The sequence below is a fragment of the Bos taurus genome, chromosome 17 (assembly GCF_002263795.3).
Source record: "Bos taurus isolate L1 Dominette 01449 registration number 42190680 breed Hereford chromosome 17, ARS-UCD2.0, whole genome shotgun sequence".
Taxonomy (NCBI): Eukaryota; Metazoa; Chordata; class Mammalia; order Artiodactyla; family Bovidae; genus Bos; species Bos taurus.
The window spans coordinates 69,779,566-69,801,469 of NC_037344.1; the positions used below are offsets into that span (position 1 = coordinate 69,779,566).

The 21,904-nt window shown below is 48.6% G+C and overlaps 1 protein-coding gene across 6 annotated transcripts in view; it reads left to right on the top strand.

Moving 5' to 3' along the window:
• OSBP2 (oxysterol binding protein 2) overlaps nt 1-13,923 on the top strand; it is a 153,615-nt gene extending 139,692 nt beyond the window's left edge. For 5 of the 6 annotated variants that reach the window (XM_024977147.2, XM_024977146.2, XM_059875955.1 and 2 more), the window contains 10 exons: nt 333-450; nt 1,329-1,377; nt 1,554-1,700; nt 2,469-2,714; nt 4,501-4,621; nt 4,872-4,975; nt 5,049-5,144; nt 5,225-5,409; nt 12,003-12,229; nt 12,405-13,913. In XM_024977147.2, the coding sequence (XP_024832915.1) occupies nt 333-450; nt 1,329-1,377; nt 1,554-1,700; nt 2,469-2,714; nt 4,501-4,621; nt 4,872-4,975; nt 5,049-5,144; nt 5,225-5,409; nt 12,003-12,229; nt 12,405-12,547 (1,436 nt within the window). In that variant the 3' untranslated portion in view covers nt 12,548-13,913. Of the gene's footprint in view, nt 1-332; nt 451-1,328; nt 1,378-1,553; nt 1,701-2,468; nt 2,715-4,500; nt 4,622-4,871; nt 4,976-5,048; nt 5,145-5,224; nt 5,410-12,002; nt 12,230-12,404 lie in introns of all 6 variants that reach the window. The other variant, NM_001192252.3, reaches the window with a different exon arrangement.
• Nucleotides 13,924-21,904: the final 7,981 nt, after the last annotated feature.

A 21,904-nucleotide genomic window follows, 5' to 3' on the forward strand; every position in this document is an offset into this window, starting at 1 on the left:
ACACCTGTTGCCCGCCCGTGCCCCTGCACCCCCATGACGGGCACAGGCTCCAAAGACGAGCCCCGTGGCCAGACCTCCTGGGTGCCAGGTGGCCGCCCACCTAACCTGGGGCTCGGAGGTCACAGGCGCCCCGGGAAAGGGAAGCCGGGCCACTGGCCAGCATTTTGGGAGATGGGAGAAGCTTCCGGAAGGAGGGAGGCTCCCTGGGCAGGAGGCTGAGAGGGAAGCCCATTCCGGGGAAGGGAGCAGGGTGGCTGGCGGGTGACAGGCTCTGCACTGCCAGGGGCTGGGGGCAGGAGGCTGCCGGCTGAGGCAGCGCGGTGTGTCTCTAGGAAGCCTCTTCACCAGCAAAGCCGAGGACAGTGAGGACGATGAGGACACAGAGTACTTCGACGCCATGGAAGACGCCGCGTCCTTCATCACCGTGACCACTGAGCCCAGCGAGGACGGGTGAGCGCTCGGCGCCCACTCCCGGGCCGGCCTGCCCCTCACGCGCCTCCGCTCTTTGCACTCCGGGTTTTCTTCTCAGTCGTGGTCCAGACGGGAAGCCTCTCATTCTCCACCTCGAAGCTTTTGTTTCATTTCTCGTAAAAGCCAGCTCTTTCAGAAATGATCTGTCTAAATACTCGTTAGTAGTGACCGGGACAGCTGACAGCCACGCTGCCAGTCTCGGGGCCTCAGGACACAGCCAGGCGTGCGGGAGCTGGCAGGATGTGCTGGAGGAGGAGAGGGAGGTGGGGCTGTGGGCAGGGGAGCGCGCGGGGCGGGAGCGCGGGCTTCACGGGCTTAGGGCATGGGCCTCACCAGGGCCGCTCACTCTCGCCAGGGCGCCTCAGGTCCTGACACCCGGGGGGGCTGCGTTGGTTGGCATGGGGGCCCTGAACTCGATCTGGGAAGGAGCTGCCTCTCCACATCCTGGGGACACCGACAGAACCGCAGCCCCGTGCCCGTCCCCAGGCGTGTCTGGCTTCCCGGCAGCCCCAGACCCACGCCTGTGCTACTGCCCCTCAAAACCCAGCCAGGCAGGAGGGGGCCCGTGAGAACCTGTGGCTGCTCCTCCTCTGCCTTCGTGGGCCAGCACGTCTCACCACCTCCCTGTCCTGGCTTCTTCCAGGGAGAGGCCTGGTCTGGAGTCCTCTTACCCGCTTAGGGAATTTCTGGTCAGCTCAGCAGGATATTTCCAACTCAGAGTCATCTTCTGTTTCCCAATAATGTTTGAAACAAAGTCTTGAAAATTCTGGCTGCCCAGGGAGCTGGATAGAAGGGGGCCAGGCCCCCAGGAGGCCTTGGGATTTGGAAACAACTTGCCTCTCCTTTGTTTCCCACAGAAAAGCTGAGGCAGGGACTGCAGGCTCCGTGGAATGGACCGCAGACAATGTGAGTGAGGGGACCCTGGCGGGGGGGAAGCGGGGAGGCCGGCACTTTGACCTCAGGCCCTTCGGGGGGCCCTGCACCCTGGGGGCCTTCATCTCAGCCCCGGCAGAGCCTGCCCCTCCCCCAGCAACGTGCCAGCCGGCGCCGCCTCTGACGGGTGAACTCCGCATCCCTGGCAGGTGCTGGATGGCGCCTCGCCTGTGCCCCAGGGGCCCCCCAAAGTCAAGAGGCGTGTCCGCATCCCTGACAAGCCCAACTACAGCCTTAATCTCTGGAGCATCATGAAGAACTGCATCGGCCGGGAGCTCTCCAAAATCCCCATGCCGGTAGGGGCCAGGCAGGGGCCCCGGGGGTCTGTGCTGGTTCCTGGAGGGGACGCAGTGGCCCGTGGGAAGTGCACGCAGCCCTGATGTTGCTTTCTTAGCGGCACACTTGAGCACATATCGCATTATTGAATCGTGTCCTTCGGCGCTGCTGACGTTCCCCCAGGTTGGAGGTCTCGGACTCGGGCAAGGAGCCAGGGAGGGGCTCTGCTGATCAGACGTGGGGCTCACAGACCGCCACCTGCCCCGGCAGGAGGGGAAATGGTGGGGCTGGGTTGGGTGTGGGCCGAGTGGGCCTGCCCTCTCTGAGCTGGGCTGCCCCAGGCCCCCACCCCAGCAAGGTCACTGCAGGCAGCTGACCACAGCGGCCTCCCCACAGAGGGGAGCCGGGGCTCCAGGTTGGACTTGGTTTCGCTCTGTGACCCAGGGCAGAAAGCTGCATGACAGCTCAGAGTGCAAGGTGGACCCATGTCGTCCACTTGCTCGCTCGCTCGCTCCCTGACTCCTAGGAGTCACTGCCGGGGCGCCTGCATCCTAGGAGGGGAGACTGAAGGTAAACCTCACTGTTCTGCCAAGGCCGCAGGTCGGACCATGGTGAGGACCTGGAGAAAACGGAGGCAGGCGAGGGCAGGCGAGGGCAGGCAGGGCGGCAGAGGAGCCTCCCAGTGACGGTGGTCTGAGCGGTGACGTCCCTGGACGGGAGCAGAGCAAGGCTGTGGTGACGGCCCCAGGTCCGTGCAGACCCCGGACCAACCCCCCGCCCGCCTGCAGGTGAACTTCAACGAGCCCCTGTCCATGCTCCAGCGGCTGACGGAGGACCTGGAGTACCACCGCCTGCTGGACGCGGCGGCGCGCTGCGGCAGCACAGTGGAGCAGATGTGCCTGGTGGCCGCCTTCTCCGTGTCTTCCTACTCCACCACCGTGCACCGCATCGCCAAGCCCTTCAACCCCATGCTGGGCGAGACCTTCGAGCTGGACCGTCTCGATGACATGGGCCTGCGCTCCCTCTGCGAGCAGGTGAGGCTCCAGCCAGGCCGGGGGTCAGGGTCAGACAGATGGGACACGGACTGACCCCGGGGGCCATCAGGCCAAGGCCTGGTCAGGTGGCTGGGTCTCCCGTGGGGGGGCAGGCTCCCCAGAGAGGTGGGGGGGCCGCGTGGGAGGAGCGCTGCGGGGGAGGAGGCCCCTTGCGGCCAGGAGCGGTGGGCAGGGGCGTCTGCAGGGACCCGCGGGGCTAGAGCTGCTGGGGTCTCCGCTGAGCTGAAGGCCTGCGCCCCGTGCGCTGTGGTCAGCGACGGTGGAGGCTGGGGGTGATGAGCCCCAGGCCCCACCCTGGCACCCTCGTCTGCAGAAGGGCAGTTCCAGCCATGCAGCACTGCGTGCTGGGGGGCAAGGCAGCCGGGACAGACCGGTCAGGCTGCCGCTGAGCGTCTGCTCTGTCGGCCGCTGCCGCGGGCCCAGGGATGAGTCAGGACGCTGACAGTCTGCAGTCCAGTGGCTGGTTTCAAAGGCATGCTCGGCCTGCCGCATGGGGCTGTGGGAAGCCGGACCAGGGGAGGTCGGAGGTCAAGCAGAGGCACCTTCAGGAGGGGTGGCTGTAAGGAGCGGGGCTGGGGAAGGCGGCGGCGATGCCCAGGGTTCCTGAGCAGAACAGAGCTGAGCCGTGCCCACGATGGACCAGGAGGTGCTCGCGCTGGGGGGTCTCATGGGCCGGGGCGGGGATAGATACTGTGTGAATGGACGGTTCTGGCTCTTTTAGGAAGGGGGGTGGTCTGGGAGCAGCTTGGCTGACAGAGTGGGGGAGAGACAGCCGCTGAGGTCAGAGAGAAGGGGGCGGGCGGCAGGAGGCCTCTGGCTCTTCTCTGTGTGGAGGAGTCACTGGAGGTAGAGGGGGCCGTTTTATGGGGAGCCCCCCGCCGCCGCCGCCATGGGGAGAGTGCAGCGTGCAGGGCGGACTCTGGATGCTGTTTTGAAGAACAGCCAGGATTTGCTAAGGATTAGAGGAGGAACGTGAGAAGGGCCAGGCATTTGGTGTGAGCGCTGGACGGACGGGGTCATCTGCCCGAGGAGGAGGCCGAGCAGAGCTCCAGGGCGCAGGGTCACGTCCTGAGTGTGGGGGGTGGGCTCCAGTGGGGACCCTGGCGGCTCACTTGTCACCCAGGAGCAGCTGGCAGGTCTGGGCTGTGGAAGGCAGTGGGGGGCCACTGTGGGGCGTGTCAGGAGCCTCTGGGGGAGGGCTGGGCCCACAGCCGCCGCGCCAGGTGGCCGCAAGACGGGAGGGGCTTCACCCCAACCCTGCGGCCAGCAGCCACAGAGACGAGGAGGACCGGGTGCGGGAACGCTGATGCGGTGGGTGTGGTGTGCTCAGACACAGTCGGGGTGCTCGGTGCGGGAGAGGACAGGGTGGAGGTGCCCAGCGGGCCGAGCAGGCGGCACCGCCGTCGGGCTGGGGCAGGAGCCGGGCTGGCTGGGGGCCTCCTGATCTGGGCCACCTCGGTGCAGACACGCACGGCGTGACTGGAGTGGGTCCGAAGGCCTCCCTAGAGCCCATCACGCTCACTTCATTCACCCCGCCCCACAGCCCAAGTCAGGTGTGGAGACCCCCAGGCCGCTGGCTCAGGCCCGCGGTGGTGGGGCGCCCGCCCTGCCTCCCCCCACCCAAGCTGCTCCCACTGCCGCGCCCTCGCTGTGTGGCTCTCCTTTCTGGGGGGTCCAGGGCCCCCCGTGCATCTGTCCCCCAGCTGGTAGGGGAGGGGCCTGGGCCGTGTCCACAGACACTCGTGACCCGTGGGCCTGGTCTCAGGTGAGTCACCACCCACCGTCCGCCGCGCACTACGTGTTTTCCAAGCATGGCTGGAGCCTCTGGCAGGAGATCACCATCGCCAGCAAGTTCCGGGGGAAATACCTCTCCATCATGCCGCTAGGTGAGCAGGGGCAGAAAGACGTGCTGGGCAAGGGCGAGGGCCTGCCGACCCCGAAGCCAGCTTGGGGCCTCCGAGGGTAATGGGAGTCCCCCCAGAGGCCTCCTGGATCCCCCCTGGCCTGCGCCCTGTCCCCAGTCTCTACAAATGCTTCTTCTGGTCCTCAGGACCCCAGGGTTATGGGTGGGTGGGGCAGGTTGGCTGGGACCCAGCTTGGCAGGCTGTGACCTTTGACCCTGTGTCTGGCTTCCAGGTGCTATCCACTTAGAATTCCAGGCCAGTGGGAATCACTACGTATGGAGGAAAAGCACCTCGACTGTGCATAACATCATTGTGGGCAAGCTCTGGATTGACCAGGTCAGGGGGTGCCCCAGGGGAGGGCCACTGGGCCGGGCAGGTAGCAGCCACTGAGCACCCCCTGCCTGTCCAGACAGGGGACGTTGAGATCGTGAACCATAAGACAAAGGACCGGTGCCAGCTGAAGTTCCTGCCCTACAGCTATTTCTCCAAAGAGGTGGCCCGGAAGGTAAGCACGGCCGCCTCTCCAAGTCTTGGGCGACCCCGGGGTGGGGCACGTGCCCACACCAGCCCTGCCAATGCCCACAGGTGACTGGAGTGGTGAGTGACAGCCAGGGCAAGGCCCACTACGTGCTGTCCGGCTCCTGGGACGAGCAGATGGAGTGCGCCAAGATTGTGCAAAGCAGCCCCAGCAGCCCCAGCTCAGATGGGAAGCAGAAAACGGTCTACCAGACGCTGCCGGCCAAGCTGCTGTGGAAGAAGCACCCGCTGCCGTGAGCGGGGCCGCGGGGCCAGGCGCAGGCGGGGGGCGGCATGGGGGCGAGCGGGCTGCGGGGCCAGTGGGAGGCACGGGGGCGAGAGGGCCGCGGGCGGAGGCGACCGCTCAGCCAGGTGGGAAGCATGGGGAGCACAGAGAGCGCTCTGTCCCCCCATGAGGGGCAGATGTGCAGCTGGAGTCACGCGTGACACAGTGTGATGGGCAGCAGCCAGTCCTTCACAGAGACTCGGGCAGGCCCCACAGGCCATGGCAGGGACACAAACGCAAGGACAGGAAGCGCAGCAAACAGGAAGCTATAAACAGTAGCGCAGCTGACTCCGAAGAAAAGGAAGCAAGTTCTACAAAAGAAAGATCAAGTAACTGAAATTGAGAACTCCACAGAAAGGATTAATAGAGTGAACCCACTGACTGGCTACAGGTCAGAAGAAATAACCAAAATCTTCAGATAAAGAGACAAACCCTGAAAAAGACAAGAAGCTAGAGTGAGAAGGCTGACCACCTGGGGACCCAGAGAGAGTCCGGGGAGCAGCGCACGGGCACCCCTGGAGCCTGCTGGATGCAGTGGGGATGTGCAGTGCACGTGGGGTTGGAGAGCAGGGTCCAGCAGGCAGGTCAGAGTCCAGAAGAAAGAGATCAGCAGAGAAAGCAGCAGAGAATTTTCCACATCTAAGTCTATACAAGGAGATGTTAAAACTAGCTCAGAGAAGATAGTAAGTAGCTAGATTTCTGAAAGACTTTACTTTCCAAGCACCAGTAGACAGACAGACATCTCCTCATGGGCAACGTCACAGAAGCCTGAAAAGTCAAATGACATCTTCCACGTGCAGAAAGACTCGCTGCCAGCTTAGACTTAGTTGCACACCTGGCAAGAACATCTTTACAGACTGAAGTTGCAACAGGCATTTTCGAACAACTCCTTTTGCCACCAGCAGACCTGCGCTAAAGGACAGAGCTCCCAGATGGAAAAACCAAGACGTGTGAAATGAGGAACAAAACCTACATGAACAGTGAAGGAATAAGAACCTCTCATGAAGTTCAAAATCTAAACATTAAATACAACTGCACTCCTCAGTCCATGAAATTCTCCAGGTCAGAATACTGGAGCGGATAGCTGGTTCCCTTCTCCAGGGGATCTTCCCAACCCAGGGATCAAACCCAGGTCTCCCGCATTGCAGGCAAATTCTTTACCCTCTAAGCCACCAGGGAAGCCCAGAAAAGGATTAACTGGAAGGAAAATTTTCAAAGGCCTTTCTGCTACCCAAGAGGAGGTTCAAGAGGCACACTAACTTCTGACTATGTTACGGTGGATACTGTAATTTCTAGATTAACCATGAAATTAATGCTTACTTGGAATCCTAGAAGGAAAGGAAAAGAAAGAAAAATAGAAAGGAGAGAGAAATAGTTAAAAGAAATAATGGAGATAAATTTCCCTGTATAAAAATGAAGACATGAAAGACCTTGGGCCCATCAGCATTCCAGAAACAAAAAATAAAGAAAAACTGCCTAGATCATACTATACTGAAAACCAAGAATACCAAGGAGGAAATTCTAATAGCTTCCCAACAGAGAAGATTTCAGCAGAGAATGAAAAATCAAATTGACATCAGATTTTTTAAACAGCCAATGTTGGAGTAATATTTTCAAAGTAATGAAGGGAATGAAATTAGAAGGTACAAGTTTCTGTCCAGTCGAGCTATCATTCAAAATATGAGGCTGTGATTAAAAAAAAACAATTCTCAGGTGAACAGCACCAAAAGGTCTGGCACACAAAACCCACAAAGAAAACAGTGCTGGACATAACTTTAAAAGGGGAGGGAAGAGTCCAGAAGGTGCTACAGTACATGAATAAAAGATGGTGTGAAGGGTTTTTTTAAAATGACTAAGACCAAAGAAAAAAAGAGCAAACATTCCCACAACAACCCAGAATTAGAGTGTAGATGATGTTAACACAGTGGGGTTTGGAGAGACAAAGGACAAGGGATGTGAAGGCGGAGGCCGACAGATTTTTAAACCACTTAAAATATTTTTAAGAAAGGCAAATAAAAATAGTTAACACAGAAAGCATAATATATAGATGAAACATTAGTTACAAAGCAAAATATTGACTGAATTTTTAAAAATCCAGATGCATGCACCTTCTAAGAAATATCCAAAGTATAAAGATGGGCAAAGATTGAAAGTAAAAGATAGATCATGAAAACACTAACCAAAAACACTATAACAGCTATGCTATTATTTCAAGTAAAAACAGGCAAAAGCATTACCAGGAATGGAAGCGTTGCTACATGATAAAGGCTGAGTTCTTTGAGAAGATATGAACAGTATGCATGATACAAGCATCACGTGTGTCGTGCAAGGGCCTCAAAAACACACAAAGCACATGCTGACAGCGAAGGGAGAAACGGGGAAATCCGCCGCCCAACGGAAGACAGACTTCAATACGCTCCTCCCTCTCGGTGAGAGTTAAAACGGGGAAACAACTCAGCAAAATGGAGAGCAAAAAGCCACAGGATATACATATGGTTATGGCTACAACAGACAACACGCTTCTTCTCGAACACACACGGGGTTTATGCAGAACTCAGCTGTGCACTAAGCCCAAGGAGAGCCTCAACACTGCACAAGAGGCGGCACGCAGACCACAGGCCACGGGGGACAGCCGAAGCTACACGCGGTACGTCAGAGAGTCCCCACGCAGTCGGGAAAAAATTTAAGTGCTAAGTAACTCATGGGGAAAGTAAAAAATTTGAATGGGAAGTTTTAAATTCTTCTGAGAAAAAAACCAAAACTGGCTGGATGTACCAAAGGCAATGCTTCAAAGGAAATTTTTGCCTTAAACAGGTATATAAGCTTATAAATAGTCTCATTCTAAGAAATTAGGGAAAGCTCAACATACAAACTGAAAGAAAAAAGAAAATATAGTTAAAAAGTAGAAATAAAGTTTAAAAAGAAAATATAGTTAAAAAGTAGAAATAAAATAAAGTTTAAAAAGTAAGTAGATCTTTGAGGGAAAAAAGTAGAAAACTACTGGCAAGACTGAGCAAGAGAATATAGAAATAGGTATTATTAATGTTTTCATTGTGTCTGTTTTGATATTTAAAGTATAAAGAGATCACTAAAATTCAGACTGGAAAGACAAATTTTTAGAAAAATATATCTTTTCTAAATACAATTTTTCTTGTAGAACTGAGTCTAGAAATAAAAAAGCATGAATAGTCCTATAATTAAAGATACTGAAGCAGTGGTTAAAAAATTCCTACAGGGAAAACACAAAGCCCAAGTCATTTTATAGGTGAATTCTACCAAGTTTTTAAGAAATAAATATCCCAATTTTATCTTTCAGACCATATAAAAAAGAAAAAATACTTTATTATACTGTGAGGCAAATATAAGATAACTGGTACCAAATGAGGATAAAAGAGTAGTAGGAACACAGAATAATAAACCCTTTTCCACTCATGGATAATAAGCACAATCCTAAAATGACACACCAGAAAATCCAACAGTATTAAACAAAACAAAAACGTTCTTCAATCATATTTTGAGTTTATCCTGGGTACACAAGGGTGATTTTATACTAGAAAATCCATCAATCACTTTGTTACATTAACAGATGTAAACAGATACAGAAAAAGCATCTTATGTGCCTCAACGTAAGATTAATATGCAGAAGTCAGTTGCCTTTCTACACACTGAAATCACCAGAAGGTACAGTTTAAGAGAAGACACCAATTATCACATCAGAGAATATCAAGGACCTTGCAGTAAATCTTGCAATATATGCAAGACCTCTACAGGTCTTGCCTAAAGACTCTAAACTCTGCTCTAAACTCTAAACTCTAAACTCTAAAAGCCTAAAACTCTGCTGTGATATCAAGAGCTTAATGAATGGACAAAGATACCATGGTCATGGGTAGAAAGACTGAATATAAAAGTATCATGATCTAAAGAGTCAGTAAATCAAACAAAATCCCAATAGTGATTTTCCCGGTGGCTCAGTGGTAAGGAACCCACTTGTCAATGCAGGAGACATAAGAGACATGGGTTTTAATCCCTGAGTTGGGAGGATCCCCTGGAGGAGGGCATGGCCACTTCACTATCCTCGACCGGAGGATCCCACGGACAGAGAAGCCTAGCAGGCTACAGTCCATGCCGTCACAAAGTCAGACACGACGTGAGTGACTCAGCACACACAGAGTCAGCAAATCCAGCAAAATCCTGATACTGAACTATTCATGGAACTTGGTATTATGATTTTCAAGTTTATATTAAAGAATAAAGGCCAGGATATTTCTAAAGAAGAACAGAAAAAAGACGACTTGCCCTATTAGACCCCAGGACTTATTCTGAAGCTGCAGTTTAACAGAATAGTGAGCCTGGAAACAGAAGCCTGGACGTGTATATATCTTTGCTACCGGACAAAGGTGGCATTATCCTATCCATGGAAGATGGCACCATGCACTAAAAGGATCTAGGGAAAATGGTTATCCATACAGAAGGTTAAGTGACTCCCTCACATTATAACAAAAATCAACTCCAAATAAAGGACTTCGAATAAGTATTAAGTCTGCTGCTGCTGCAGCTAAGTCGCTTCAGTCGTGTCCAACTCTGTGCGACCCCATGGACTGCAGCCTTCCAGGCTCCTCCATCCATCTGACTTACTGTTAAACTCTAAGTAGAAAATATAGATGAGTATCTTCTAAAACTTAAGGAACTACATATTAAGTAAGACAAAAACAATGATGTATTCAATTAAACTTTTGTTCATTAAAAGAAGTTTTGCTCATTGAAAGATGATTTAAAGAAAGTGAAAAGACAATAAATAAATTTGGAGAAAGTAATCACAATATTTACACCTAACAATTAGTATTAAGAATACGTATGTATTCTACTACAATTAAAAACAATAATTTAAAAAGAATACAGAGAGATCTTCTGCCTAGGGCTTCCCTGGTGAGTCAGTGGTAAAGAATCCTCCTGCCAATGCAGGAGACACAGGTTCAATCCCTGGTCCGGGAAGATCCCACATGCCATGAGGCAACTAAGTCCGTGCACGACAACTACTGAGCCCGTACTCCAGTGCCCAGGAACTGCAGCTACTGAAGCCCACGTGCCCTGGAGACTGCGTTCCACAGCGAGAGAAACCGCCACAATTAGAAGCCCGTGCACTGCGCCCGGAGAGTGGCCCCTGCTTACCACAGCTAGAGTAAAGCCCACACAGCAACAAAGACCCAGCACAGCCAAATATAAATGAATAAAGAAAAAGTTTTTAAACTTCTAACTAATAAATAAAGCAAAAAAAAAAGTGCAAGGAAAATGCAAGGGTTATCAACACGAATTTTACAGAAAAAGCAACATGACCAGTCATCATATGAAAATTATCAACATCATCAGTAGTCAGGGAAATGCAAATCAAAACCACATGAGATATGCAGTTTTACCATCATTTGATTTGAAAAAATGAAAAGTCTGGTAATATCAAGTCTTGAAGATATGGATCCACAGTATCTTTTACACATTACTGGTGGCAATGTGAGCTGGTAGGACCACACTGGAAAGCAGCGTGACCTTACCTCCTAAAGAAGGACATCACAAACTCTGCAGCCCAGAAGTCCCACTTTTAGGTACTCAAGAGAATTCCTCTAAGTGTATAACAAGAAACATGAGTAAGATTACTCCAAAGCAGAAACTTGGAAACCACCAAAACAACCCAAATGTATGGGGTGAATAACTAGTATATTCACACAGTGCAGTATATACAGCAGATGAAACAAATGAACAGCAACATACAGTATAGATACATGTTGGTAATTTAACATTAAGTCTAAAAAAGCAACTCCCAGAAGGTTCTATGACATCTCTTTATACTTAAAAACAAGTACCTAAAATACAGAGAGACATACACACACACTTAAGCCTACACAAAGATGCAATAAAACTGTACCAAGGCGATGGCACCCCACTCCAGTACTCTTGCCTGGAAAATCCCAGGGACAGGGGAGCCTGGTGGGCTGCCGTCTATGGGGTCTCACAGAGTCGGATACGACTGAAGCGACTTAGCAGTAGCAGCAGCAAAAGGAAAGCAAAGAACTGATAAACCCAGGAGACCTGCTAGAGGCTGCCTGAGAAGGGAGTGGATTGGTGAGTTTTCCTCATGGCTACATGTAGATTTTGTCAGGATTCTACCTTTTGGTCAGGTGGGAAGGCTGCATTAATACCAGCAGGCCGTGTAAGGACCAACGTACCAAGCATCAGGACTAATCCAAAGCGCCTGAGGCCCAAAAAAGCAGCAGTACGCGCTGCTTTTAAGGCTTCAAAAAAGCAGCACAGGACGTGCCTTCACACACATTAAAGGAACTGACATTATAACACTTCAAGCAGATAACATGAAAAATCGGAGAGAATGGGCAAGTTTCCAGAGAAGTATAAGGTGGCAAAACAGATGCAGGTTGGTGGAGCCTGCAAGACGCAGGGAGGGAAGGGTGAGGCGGGCGCCAGGCTGGGTTTGGGGGTTCAGCGGGTGGACACGCAGGAGGGGAAGCAGAGGGACCGAGTGTGTCCCGACTGCTCACCCACGGGACCCCGCAGGGACAACGCGGAGAACATGTACTACTTCTCCGAACTGGCCCTGACCCTCAATGAGAACGAGGAGGGCGTGGCGCCCACAGACAGCCGGCTGCGGCCGGACCAGCGGCTCATGGAGAAGGGCCACTGGGACGAGGCCAACACGGAGAAGCAGCGGCTGGAGGAGAAGCAGCGCGCCAACCGGCGCCGGCGGCTGGAGGCCTGCTCCCGGGGCTGCGGGGTGGATGAAGGTGAGCCGCTGGGAGAGGGGCCGGCGGGAGAGGGGCCGGCGGGAGAGCCGCGGGGTCGCCCAGGAGCTGGGAAGGGCTGGGGGCTTCTGGCCGCGGGGAGGGGGCAGGGAGTGGCTTTCCGGGGACAGCGTCGGAAGCAGGCCGCCCATCGCCGCCCCGCTGTGCCGCCCCACAGAGAAGGAGGCCGAAGTGTATGTGCCACTGTGGTTCGAGAAGAAGCTGGATCCGCTCACCGGGGAAATGGCCTGCGTGTACAAGGGGGGCTACTGGGAGGCCAAGGAGAGGCAGGACTGGCACATGTGCCCCAACATCTTCTGAGCTCCGCCCGTCCTGCGGACACAGGCGCCCGCACGCCGCTCCACCTCCTGTTTCGCGCACTCAGTTTAGCGCTGTGTGGCCCTCCCACCCCACCGTTCCCTTCTGGTTTAATAACACTTTTTGGGGCTCTCACCTTGGAAGGAGGAAGTGCTGACCCGGGTTCTCTCAAGCCCCCAGGTGCCCCGGGTCTCCCACCCGCCTTCACCATGGACTCGGGCCCCCTGGGGCCCCCAGCTCCAGTTCCCACAACTCAGGCAGGCTGGTCCAGGCCCTGGGCTGCCTCAGTCACCAGCCCCCCAGGGAGGAACCGGCCCCTCCCAGGGAGCCACTTCCGAGTTTTTTAGAAAAAGTTATCTCCCATTTCTTTTCAGCCAAGATGTTCAGTAAATATTTTTAGTACAGCACTTAGTGGACCACTTCCTAACTGTGCTTTCTTGCCACACAAGTGTCCTGGCAAGAGCCCCTTCTCTTTAAGACATCAGGAAGCCAGCCAGACCCTTTTGGGTCAGGAGCGCTGTGCAGCCCCAATAGCAAGGCTGTCTGTGTCTGAGCTGCCGGCCCCCCGGAAGCCCAGGACCCCCAGAGGAAGGAGCCAGGAGAGCACAAGTCTCTGGAGCTGCAGCCCCACCCATGGTTGGGAAGGGGCCCTGCGGGGCCGCCGCGTGGGTCTGAGGACAACCGCCCCCGTGGAGCCCAGCCACCTGGGCTACTTCCCACTCCGAGGGGCCCGGCGGGCCGCAGGCGCTTTGGCCACAGAACCACGCCACGTCAGCAATAAGAGCCGAGCCTCGGCCCAGCCTGGGCTGGTGGCCTGGGTGCCCGAGAACCCAGCGTCCCACCTCCGGGGTACCCCATCTCAGCGCCCGTGAGCTCTCTATTTGCCTGATTTATATGTATGAGATATAAATATATACAAAATAGCTATTTTGCTTAAATTTCTATGGTATGTAGAAGTGAAAAAATGATGAAGACAGGGTGCTCCTGTCTGAGTTTGGCCTTCCTGTCAGCTATGCCCTGCCCTCTCCTCACACCCCCTTCCAGTGGCTTCTGCCAACCACTGGGGGGAATGGGACTGGACTACTGTGGCCACTGTCCCAGCCCCTCAGAACTCCTATTCCAACCCGTCACACTTTGGTTTGGTCCTGAAAAGTCATCACAGGGTTTTACTTTCTACTCCAGGACTGGTTCTGTTTTTATAAAAATACAAAAGTGAAAACACCAACGTATGAAAGGCCTTAGGGTACCCACTGGAGGGTGGGCAGGCAGCCCCACACAGACTGTGGCAGAGCTGTTCAACGTTCCTCTTCTCAGAACTGTTTGGGAGTGAGCACCTTCTGACCAGTAATAAAGAAGCCTTGGATTTGGAGCTTCCCGTGGCCCTGCCCCTGTGTCTGTCCGTGACTGGGTGGGCGAGGCCACCACAGGGGAGCAGGCAGCGCCCACAGGTGGCACAGGGGAGGAGCAAGGCTCTATGCTGCTTGGCGCCGGCAGCAGGCAGTGGGGGGCTGGCCTGGATGGGGCAAGGGGGCACAGGAGCTGGTGGGGCAAGGCCTGGGAAGGGAGGCTGCGGAGGGCTGACGAGGCACCCAGCAGAGTCACCGTTTGGCCTGGGGCCCAGGCAAGGCCCTCACCACTCTCCACAGGCACACTGGCCCTGGTGAGTTCTAGGGCTGCCCAACAACCATTACCTGGGACACTCTGTTGCGCCAAGTTGCCAAGCAACTTGGATCACTAGCTCTTGGGACCCATCCAAGGGCGGCTGGTCTGGCCCAGTGGGTGGTGCTCCCGCTGCCGGCACGTGCAGGTGAGAGGAGGGAGTCAGGCAGGGCACCAAGAGGGTGGGAGCCAGGCGCCAGCCATCGGTCACGACCCCCCGTGCTGTGGGGTCCAAGACTGGCAACCACACAGCGCCCTCCTCTCCGTCTGTGGGAGCCAGGCACCAGTGAGTCCTGGCCGCACTGCTGGAGGGGCAGCTCTCCCTGGAGAGAAGGGCAGCGGTGAGGCAACCCCAGGGTGGCCTGACCAGAAGGCAGGGGAGGAGGATCTGCTAGGGGAGGGAATGGGCTTTAAGAACAGAGTCTTCATATATCCAAATATGATAACAGCACATAAAAGCTGGTGGTGGTGGTTTAGTCGCTCGGGCGTGTCTGACTCTTGAGACCCCATGGACTGTAGCCCACCAGGCTCCTCTGTCCACGGGATTCTCCAGGCAAGAACACTGGATGGGCTGCCATCTCCTTCTCCAACATACATAAAAGCTAGCTACATACAAAACACTGATACTCCAAGCTGGTTTTACACAGAAATGCAAGAATGGGGCAAAATCGTTAAGTTTTTAGTTATAAATCATTCATTATACCAACCAGTTCAAGAAGGACTTCTCCTTCTGGATGGTAGACTAGGTGACTGCATAATCCTTTGTAGAAAACTAGACATGTTGGGTAAAATTCTAAAACACCTTAAATGTATCCATGAGCTGGAAGAAGTATAAGGAAGCCTCAGGCCAAGAACTAAGCGGGTGTGGAAACCTGGGGAGATCAGAGCTCTAAAGCCTGCTTCTCACAGCCATTCACTGACGCCACTGAGCCTAAGTTTTCACTGCCTCAAATGACCCGCCTGCTACAGGGCATCCAGTAGGAGATATTCTTTCTAAAGCTCGGCCTCCACAGGGCTATACCTTCACTATGATGGGGAATCAATCATTTTTACAAAAGCAAGGAAAATTGCTTGTCTTAAAGCAAAGCAGGAAAAAGAATCTAAGGATGTATAATCAGGAGTAGACTCTCACTTGGCTTCACAGCCCAAATGTTATCAGGGTGGTCCACGAAAACGTCTAGTAGAGAATATGGCATGGTCCCAAACTGGCAATGTCCTCAGTCATCGAGAGAAACACATCCTCTCTAGAGGCGCTCTCCTTCATTCCAGGCCTTATGGGACCCTAGACGTAAAACTGCAAGGAAAACGAGCAGCTCACAGTGTTAACAGCTCCAAACACACGAGGAAATACAACCACAAACAGGTATAAGCAATGGCCTACAAAAGTAACAGCAGAATCAGACATAACAAAACTCCTCAGTATAGTGAGATTAATGAGACACAATAACATGTTTAATGTATTTCTAGAAACAGGTGGCTTGAAAATGAAGTTTAAAGCATTCAAAAATACTAAAGAACTTGCAAAAGTTTTAAAAAATTACTAAAAATAATGAATAATTTTATAGCAGACTACACACAAAGAGAATATTAATGACATAGAAGTGCGATCTGTGCAAAGTATCCAGAAAACAACACAGACGCAAGAGAGGTGAAGAACACGAGACATGGAGGATAAAGAGCAAACGTCCCATGTATGTCCAATCAAAATGCAAGAGAAGCACTCTGTTGATGACTAAAAAGTTCAACTTTTTAACAAGAAACACCAATATACAATACAGAGAGCCAATTCCAACAAATCCCAGTCAGAATAAATAAAAAGACATCCACAGCTATTATATATTAATATATATATTTATAATATATAATATAATATATATATATATAGAGAGAGAGAGAGAGAGAGAGAAATTGCAAGACTTTAAAACAAGATTTTAAAAGGACTCAAATTTGGGTGGGGTATACCCTGAACGAGCACTGATCAGAGAGTTTACTTCTTCTGACCACCAAAGAAAGCCAGAAAACAATGAAGTGATTGCTCCAAAGTAGACGAGAAAATGTTAGTATTCCCAGTGAAAATATATTTCAGGAACCGAAGGAAAATAAAGACATTAACAAAATATCTTATTAAAACAATAAAAAATGGCTTATAGAGTTAGACTTTGATGAGTTAAGTACTATGTAAAACATATAGAAAAAAAGGAATATTACATTTCTAAAATACAGGAAGAACATTGTATGTGGGGAAGAAATTTTCAGTTAATCAAAAGGAAAGAAGAGGAAAAAAGAAATGTAGATAAGGTGGAATAACAATGAATATAGTAAAGTTGCAGGATATAAAATTAACACACAGAAATTCCTTGTATTCCTATACACTAACAATGAAAAATCAGAAAGAGAAATTAAGGAAACAGTCCCATTCACCATTGCAATGGAAAAAATAAAATACTCAGGAATAAATTTACCTAAAGAAACAAAAGACCTGTATGTAGAAAACTATAAAACACTGAAGAAAGAAATCAAAAATGACACAAATATATGGAGAAATATATCATGTTTGTGGATTGGAAGAATCAATATAGTGAAAATGAGTATACTACTTAAAGCAATCTATACATTCAATGCAATCCCTATCAAACTACCCATGGCATTTTTCACAGAACTAGAAGAAATAATTTCACAATTTGTACGGAAACACAAAAGACCTCAAATAGCCAAAGTATCTTGAAAAAGATGAATGGAACTGGAGGAATCAACCTTACTGACTTCAGACTATACTACAAAGCTACAGTCATCAGGACAGTATGGTACTGGCACAAAGACAGAAATATAGATCAGTGGAACAAAATAGAAAGTCTAGAGATAAATCCACGCACCTATGGACGCCTCATCTTTGACAAAGGAGGCAAAAATATACAATGGAGAAAACAGTCTCCTCAACAAGTGATGCTGGAAAAACTGGTCAACTACACTCAAAAGAATGAAATTAGAACACTTTTAACACCATACACAAAAATAAACTCAAAATGGATTAAAGACCTAAATACAAGACCCCAGAAACTATAAAACTCTTAAAGGAAAACATAGGCAGAACACTGACATACATCACAGCAAGATTCTCTATGACGCACCTCTCAGAGTAATGGAAATAAAAACAAAAATAAACAAACGAGACCTAATCAAACTTAAAAGCTTTTGTACAATGAAGGAAACTATAAAGTGAAAAGACAGCCTTCAGAATGGGAGAAAATAATATCTCCAAAATGTACAAGCAGCTCATGCAGCTCAATACCAGAAAAACAAACAACCCCATCAAAAAACGGACAGACATTTCTCTAAAGAAGACATACAGATGGCTAATAAACCTATGAAAAGATGCTCAACATCACTCATTGGAGAAACGCAAATCAAAACCACAATGAGATATCACCTCATGCTGGTCAGAATGCCCATCATCAGAAGGCTACAAACAATAAATGCTAGAGGGGGTGGAGAAAAGGGAACCCTTTTACACTACTGGTGGGAATGCAAACTGGTATGGCCACTATGGAGATCACTGTGAAGATTCCTTAAAAAACTGGAAATAGAACTGCCATACAACCCACTGTATTTCCTCCCCGAGGAAACCAGAAATGAATGAAAGACACACGTATCTCAATGTTCACTGCAACACTATTCACAGTAGCTAGGACATGGAAGCAACCTAGATGCCTGTCAGAAGATAAGTGGATAAGGAAGTTGTGGTACATATACACAATGGAGTATTACTCAGCTATAAAAAGGAATGCACTTGAGTCAGTCCTAATGAGGTGGATGAAACTGGAGCCTATTATACAGAGTGAAGAAAGAGAAAGACAAATACTGTATATTAACACATATATATGGAATTTTTAGAAAGACAGTAACAATGATCCTACATGCATGGCAGCAGAGGAGACACAGCTGTAAAGAACAGACTTCTGGACACAGTGGGAGAAGATTAGGGCAGGGTGATTTGAGAGAACAGCACTGAAGCATCTATATGAGCATATGTGAGACAGATGACCCACACAAGCTGGACGCATGAGGCCGGGCACTCAAAGCCAGTGCTCGGGGTCGGCCTGGAGGGACGGGGTGGGAAGGAAGGTGGGAGGGGGGTTCAGTATCGGGGGAAACGTGTACCTGTGGCTGATTCACGTTGATTGTAAAGTCATTATCCTCCAATTAAATAAAATTTAAAAATAATTACAAATAAGAAGATGGAAATAAGTGAAAAACAAATACATAATAATTATACAAAATTTAAGTAACTTAAATGCTCTGGTAAGAACAAAAAATATCAAAATAAAAACAAAATTCAGCTGTATGTTATTTATAGGTAAACACCTAAAACATAACAACAAGGTAGACCTTAAGGCAAAAAATATTACTAGATGTCAACTTTTAGAAAATAAAATATCCACTGTATAATAATAATAAGTAAAATTCAAAGTTCTAAAACTCACAGCCATCTAATATCTCAAAATAAAGTAAAATGGACACAATCAAAAGGAGAACTAGACAAACCACAAACACTTCAACATATCTTGCCCAGTAATGAGGTCTCAGAAAACACAATTAACAACTTGGCATAATGGGCACATACAGGGAATTACACATAAATGCAAAATACTTATTTCTGAAATGCACACAGAACATTTATGAATATTAGCCACACATGTGGACCAGTTGTAAAGCCTCAACAAGTTTCAAAGGACTGGTATACAGACCACATTCTCAGATCACGATGAAAACAGTTCAAAATAAATAACAAAAAGATAATTCGAAAAAGAACCTTAAGAAATATACTTTTAAATAACTCATGGGTCAAAGAAGAAAACAAAAATTGAAAATACAGAAATTATAGACATTTCTATAATTCTAAATTTCTAAAATATAGAAATTATAAAATATTATATACTTAAATTTAAAGGACATAGATAAAGCTGTATTTAGAGGGAAATTTATAGCCTAAGAGCTCAGGTTATAAAAGAACAAAGGCTAAAATATAATGAACTAAACATCCAATTTGAGTAGAAAAATGAACATTAGGATAAATCCAAAGGACACGTTAGGAAATAAAGATCAGAACTTAATGAAAGAGAAAAGAAACATAATAGAAACGACCAAGAAAGCTGAAGTTGACTCTTAGAAAAACGAAAACTGACAAAGTTTACTGACAAGGACAATGACGGATGAACCCAAAAAAAACATTTGGAGTGAAAAGAAGACAGAGAGATGCTACAGATATTTTAAGGGTGTTATAAACAATTCTGTAACAGTATCTTTGAAAATTGAGATAAAATTCTAGAAAAATAAAACCTGACTCAAAAATTAGAAAAACCTGAATAGTATTATAACCATTTTAAAAAAAATTTGTTAAAAAAATTGCTTTACATATAAACACACACAACTCCAGACACAGCTGACCAAGGAATAACCAATCTTACAGAAACTATCCCCAGACAAATGTTCCCAGCTCATTTCTTGAAACTAGCAAAATCTGGTTGCCAAAGCCCAACTAGGACAGTATGAGAAAGGAAAATTACAAACTAGTGTCACTCACAAGGCTGGTACAATTCAAAGCAGCATATTAACAAATCCACTATGCGGTCACCAAGAGTTGGACATGACTGAGTCACTGAACTGAAATGAGCAATATAAAAAACCTATAATCACTCCAGAAGTGCAAAGTTAGTCTAACCTATGAAAAAATAACCACATTAACAAATGAAAGAGCACTGAAGATGACTCCACAGATGCAGAGAACACGAGATAAAATTCAACATGCATCCATGATACTTAGAAAAGGAAAAAACACTTAAAAAGAAACTTCCTTAATCTGATTAATGATAAAACTACCAAAAGAGAAAAGGCCTTCTTTGTGAGACAGGAACAAAAGATAACCATTTTTACCCTTTACATTCAACACTGTATTGGGAGTCCTAGCCAATACAGTAAGACAAGAAAAATAAAAACATATGAGAACTGGCAAAATTATCACTGCTCCCAAATCATGTATCATAGAAAACCCACAAGAATCTAAAGATAAATTAGAATAATCAATATATAAATATCAATTACATTTTTATTCATTAGCAACAAACTACCAGGAAATCAAGTTTTTCAAATATTTACAATACCATCAAAAATCATCAGATACCTAGGATACATAGGTACATACAGTAACAAAAGACATATAAGACTTTTAAAGGGAAAATTACAAAACTTTCTTGAAAGACACTAAAGAAAGATCTAAATTAATGGGGAGTTATACCATCTTCTTGGTTTGAAAGAGTTACAAAGATATCAACTTTCTCAAACTGATGACATACAGTCAATTCCAATGAAACCCCCATAAGCTTTTTTCATGAAGCTTGATAAAATGATTCTAAAACTTTTCAGTTCAGTTCAGTCGCTCAGTCGTGTCTGACTATTTGCGACCCCATGAATCACAGCATGCCAGGCCTCCCTGTCCATCACCAACTCCCGGAGTTCACTCAGACTCACGTCCATCAAGTCAGTGATGCCATCCAGCCATCTCATCCTCTGTCGTCCCCTTCTCCTGCCCCCAATCCCTCCCAGCATCAGTCTTTTCCAATGAGTCAACTCTTCGCATGAGGTGGCCAAAGTACTGGAGTTTCAGCTTCAGCATCATTCCCTCCAAAGAAATCCCAGGGCTGATCTCCTTCAGAATGGACTGGTTGGATCTCCTTGCAGTCCAAGGGACTCTCAAGAGTCTTCTCCAACACCACAGTTCAAAAGCATCAATTCTTCAGCGTTCAGCCTTCTTCACAGTCCAACTCTCACATCCATACATGACCACAGGAAAAACCATAGCCTTGACTAGACGAATCTTTGTTGGCAAAGTAATGTCTCTGCTTTTGAATATGCTATCTAGGTTGGTCATAACTTTCCTTCCAAGGAGTAAGCGTCTTTTAATTCCATGGCTGCAATCACCATCTGCAGTGATTTTGGAGCCCAGAAAAATAAAGTCTGACACTGTTTCCACTGTTTCCCCATCTATTTCCCATGAAGTAATGGGACCGGATGCCATGATCTTCGTTTTCTGAATGTTGAAGTTTAAGCCAACTTTTTCACTCTCCTCTTTCACTTTCATCAAGAGGCTTTTTAGTTCCTCTACACAGCCATGACGTATTCCTTTTCCTATTTGGAACCAGTCTGTTGTTCCATGTCCAGTTCTAACTGTTGCTTCCTGACCTGCATACGAATTTTCTCAAGAGGCAGGTCAGGTGGTCTGGTATTCCCATCTCTTTCAGAATTTTCCACAGTTTATTGTGATCCACACAGTCAAAGGCTTTGGCATAGTCAATAAAGCAGAAATAGATGTTTTTCTGGAACTCTCTTGCTTTTTCCATGATCCAGCGGATGTTGGCAATTTGATTTCTGGTTCCTCTGCCTTTTCTAAAACCAGCTTGAACATCAGGAAGTTCACGGTTCACATATAGCTAAAGCCTGGCTTGGAGAATCTTGAGCATTACTTTACTAGCGTGTGAGATGAGTGCAATTGTGTGGTAGTTTGAGCATTCTTTGGCATTGCCCTCCTTTGGGATTGGAATGAAAACTGACCTTTTCCAGTCCTGTGGCCACTGCTGAGTTTTCCATATTTGCTGGCATATTGAGTGCAGCACTTTCACAGCATCATCTTTTAGGATTTGGAATAGC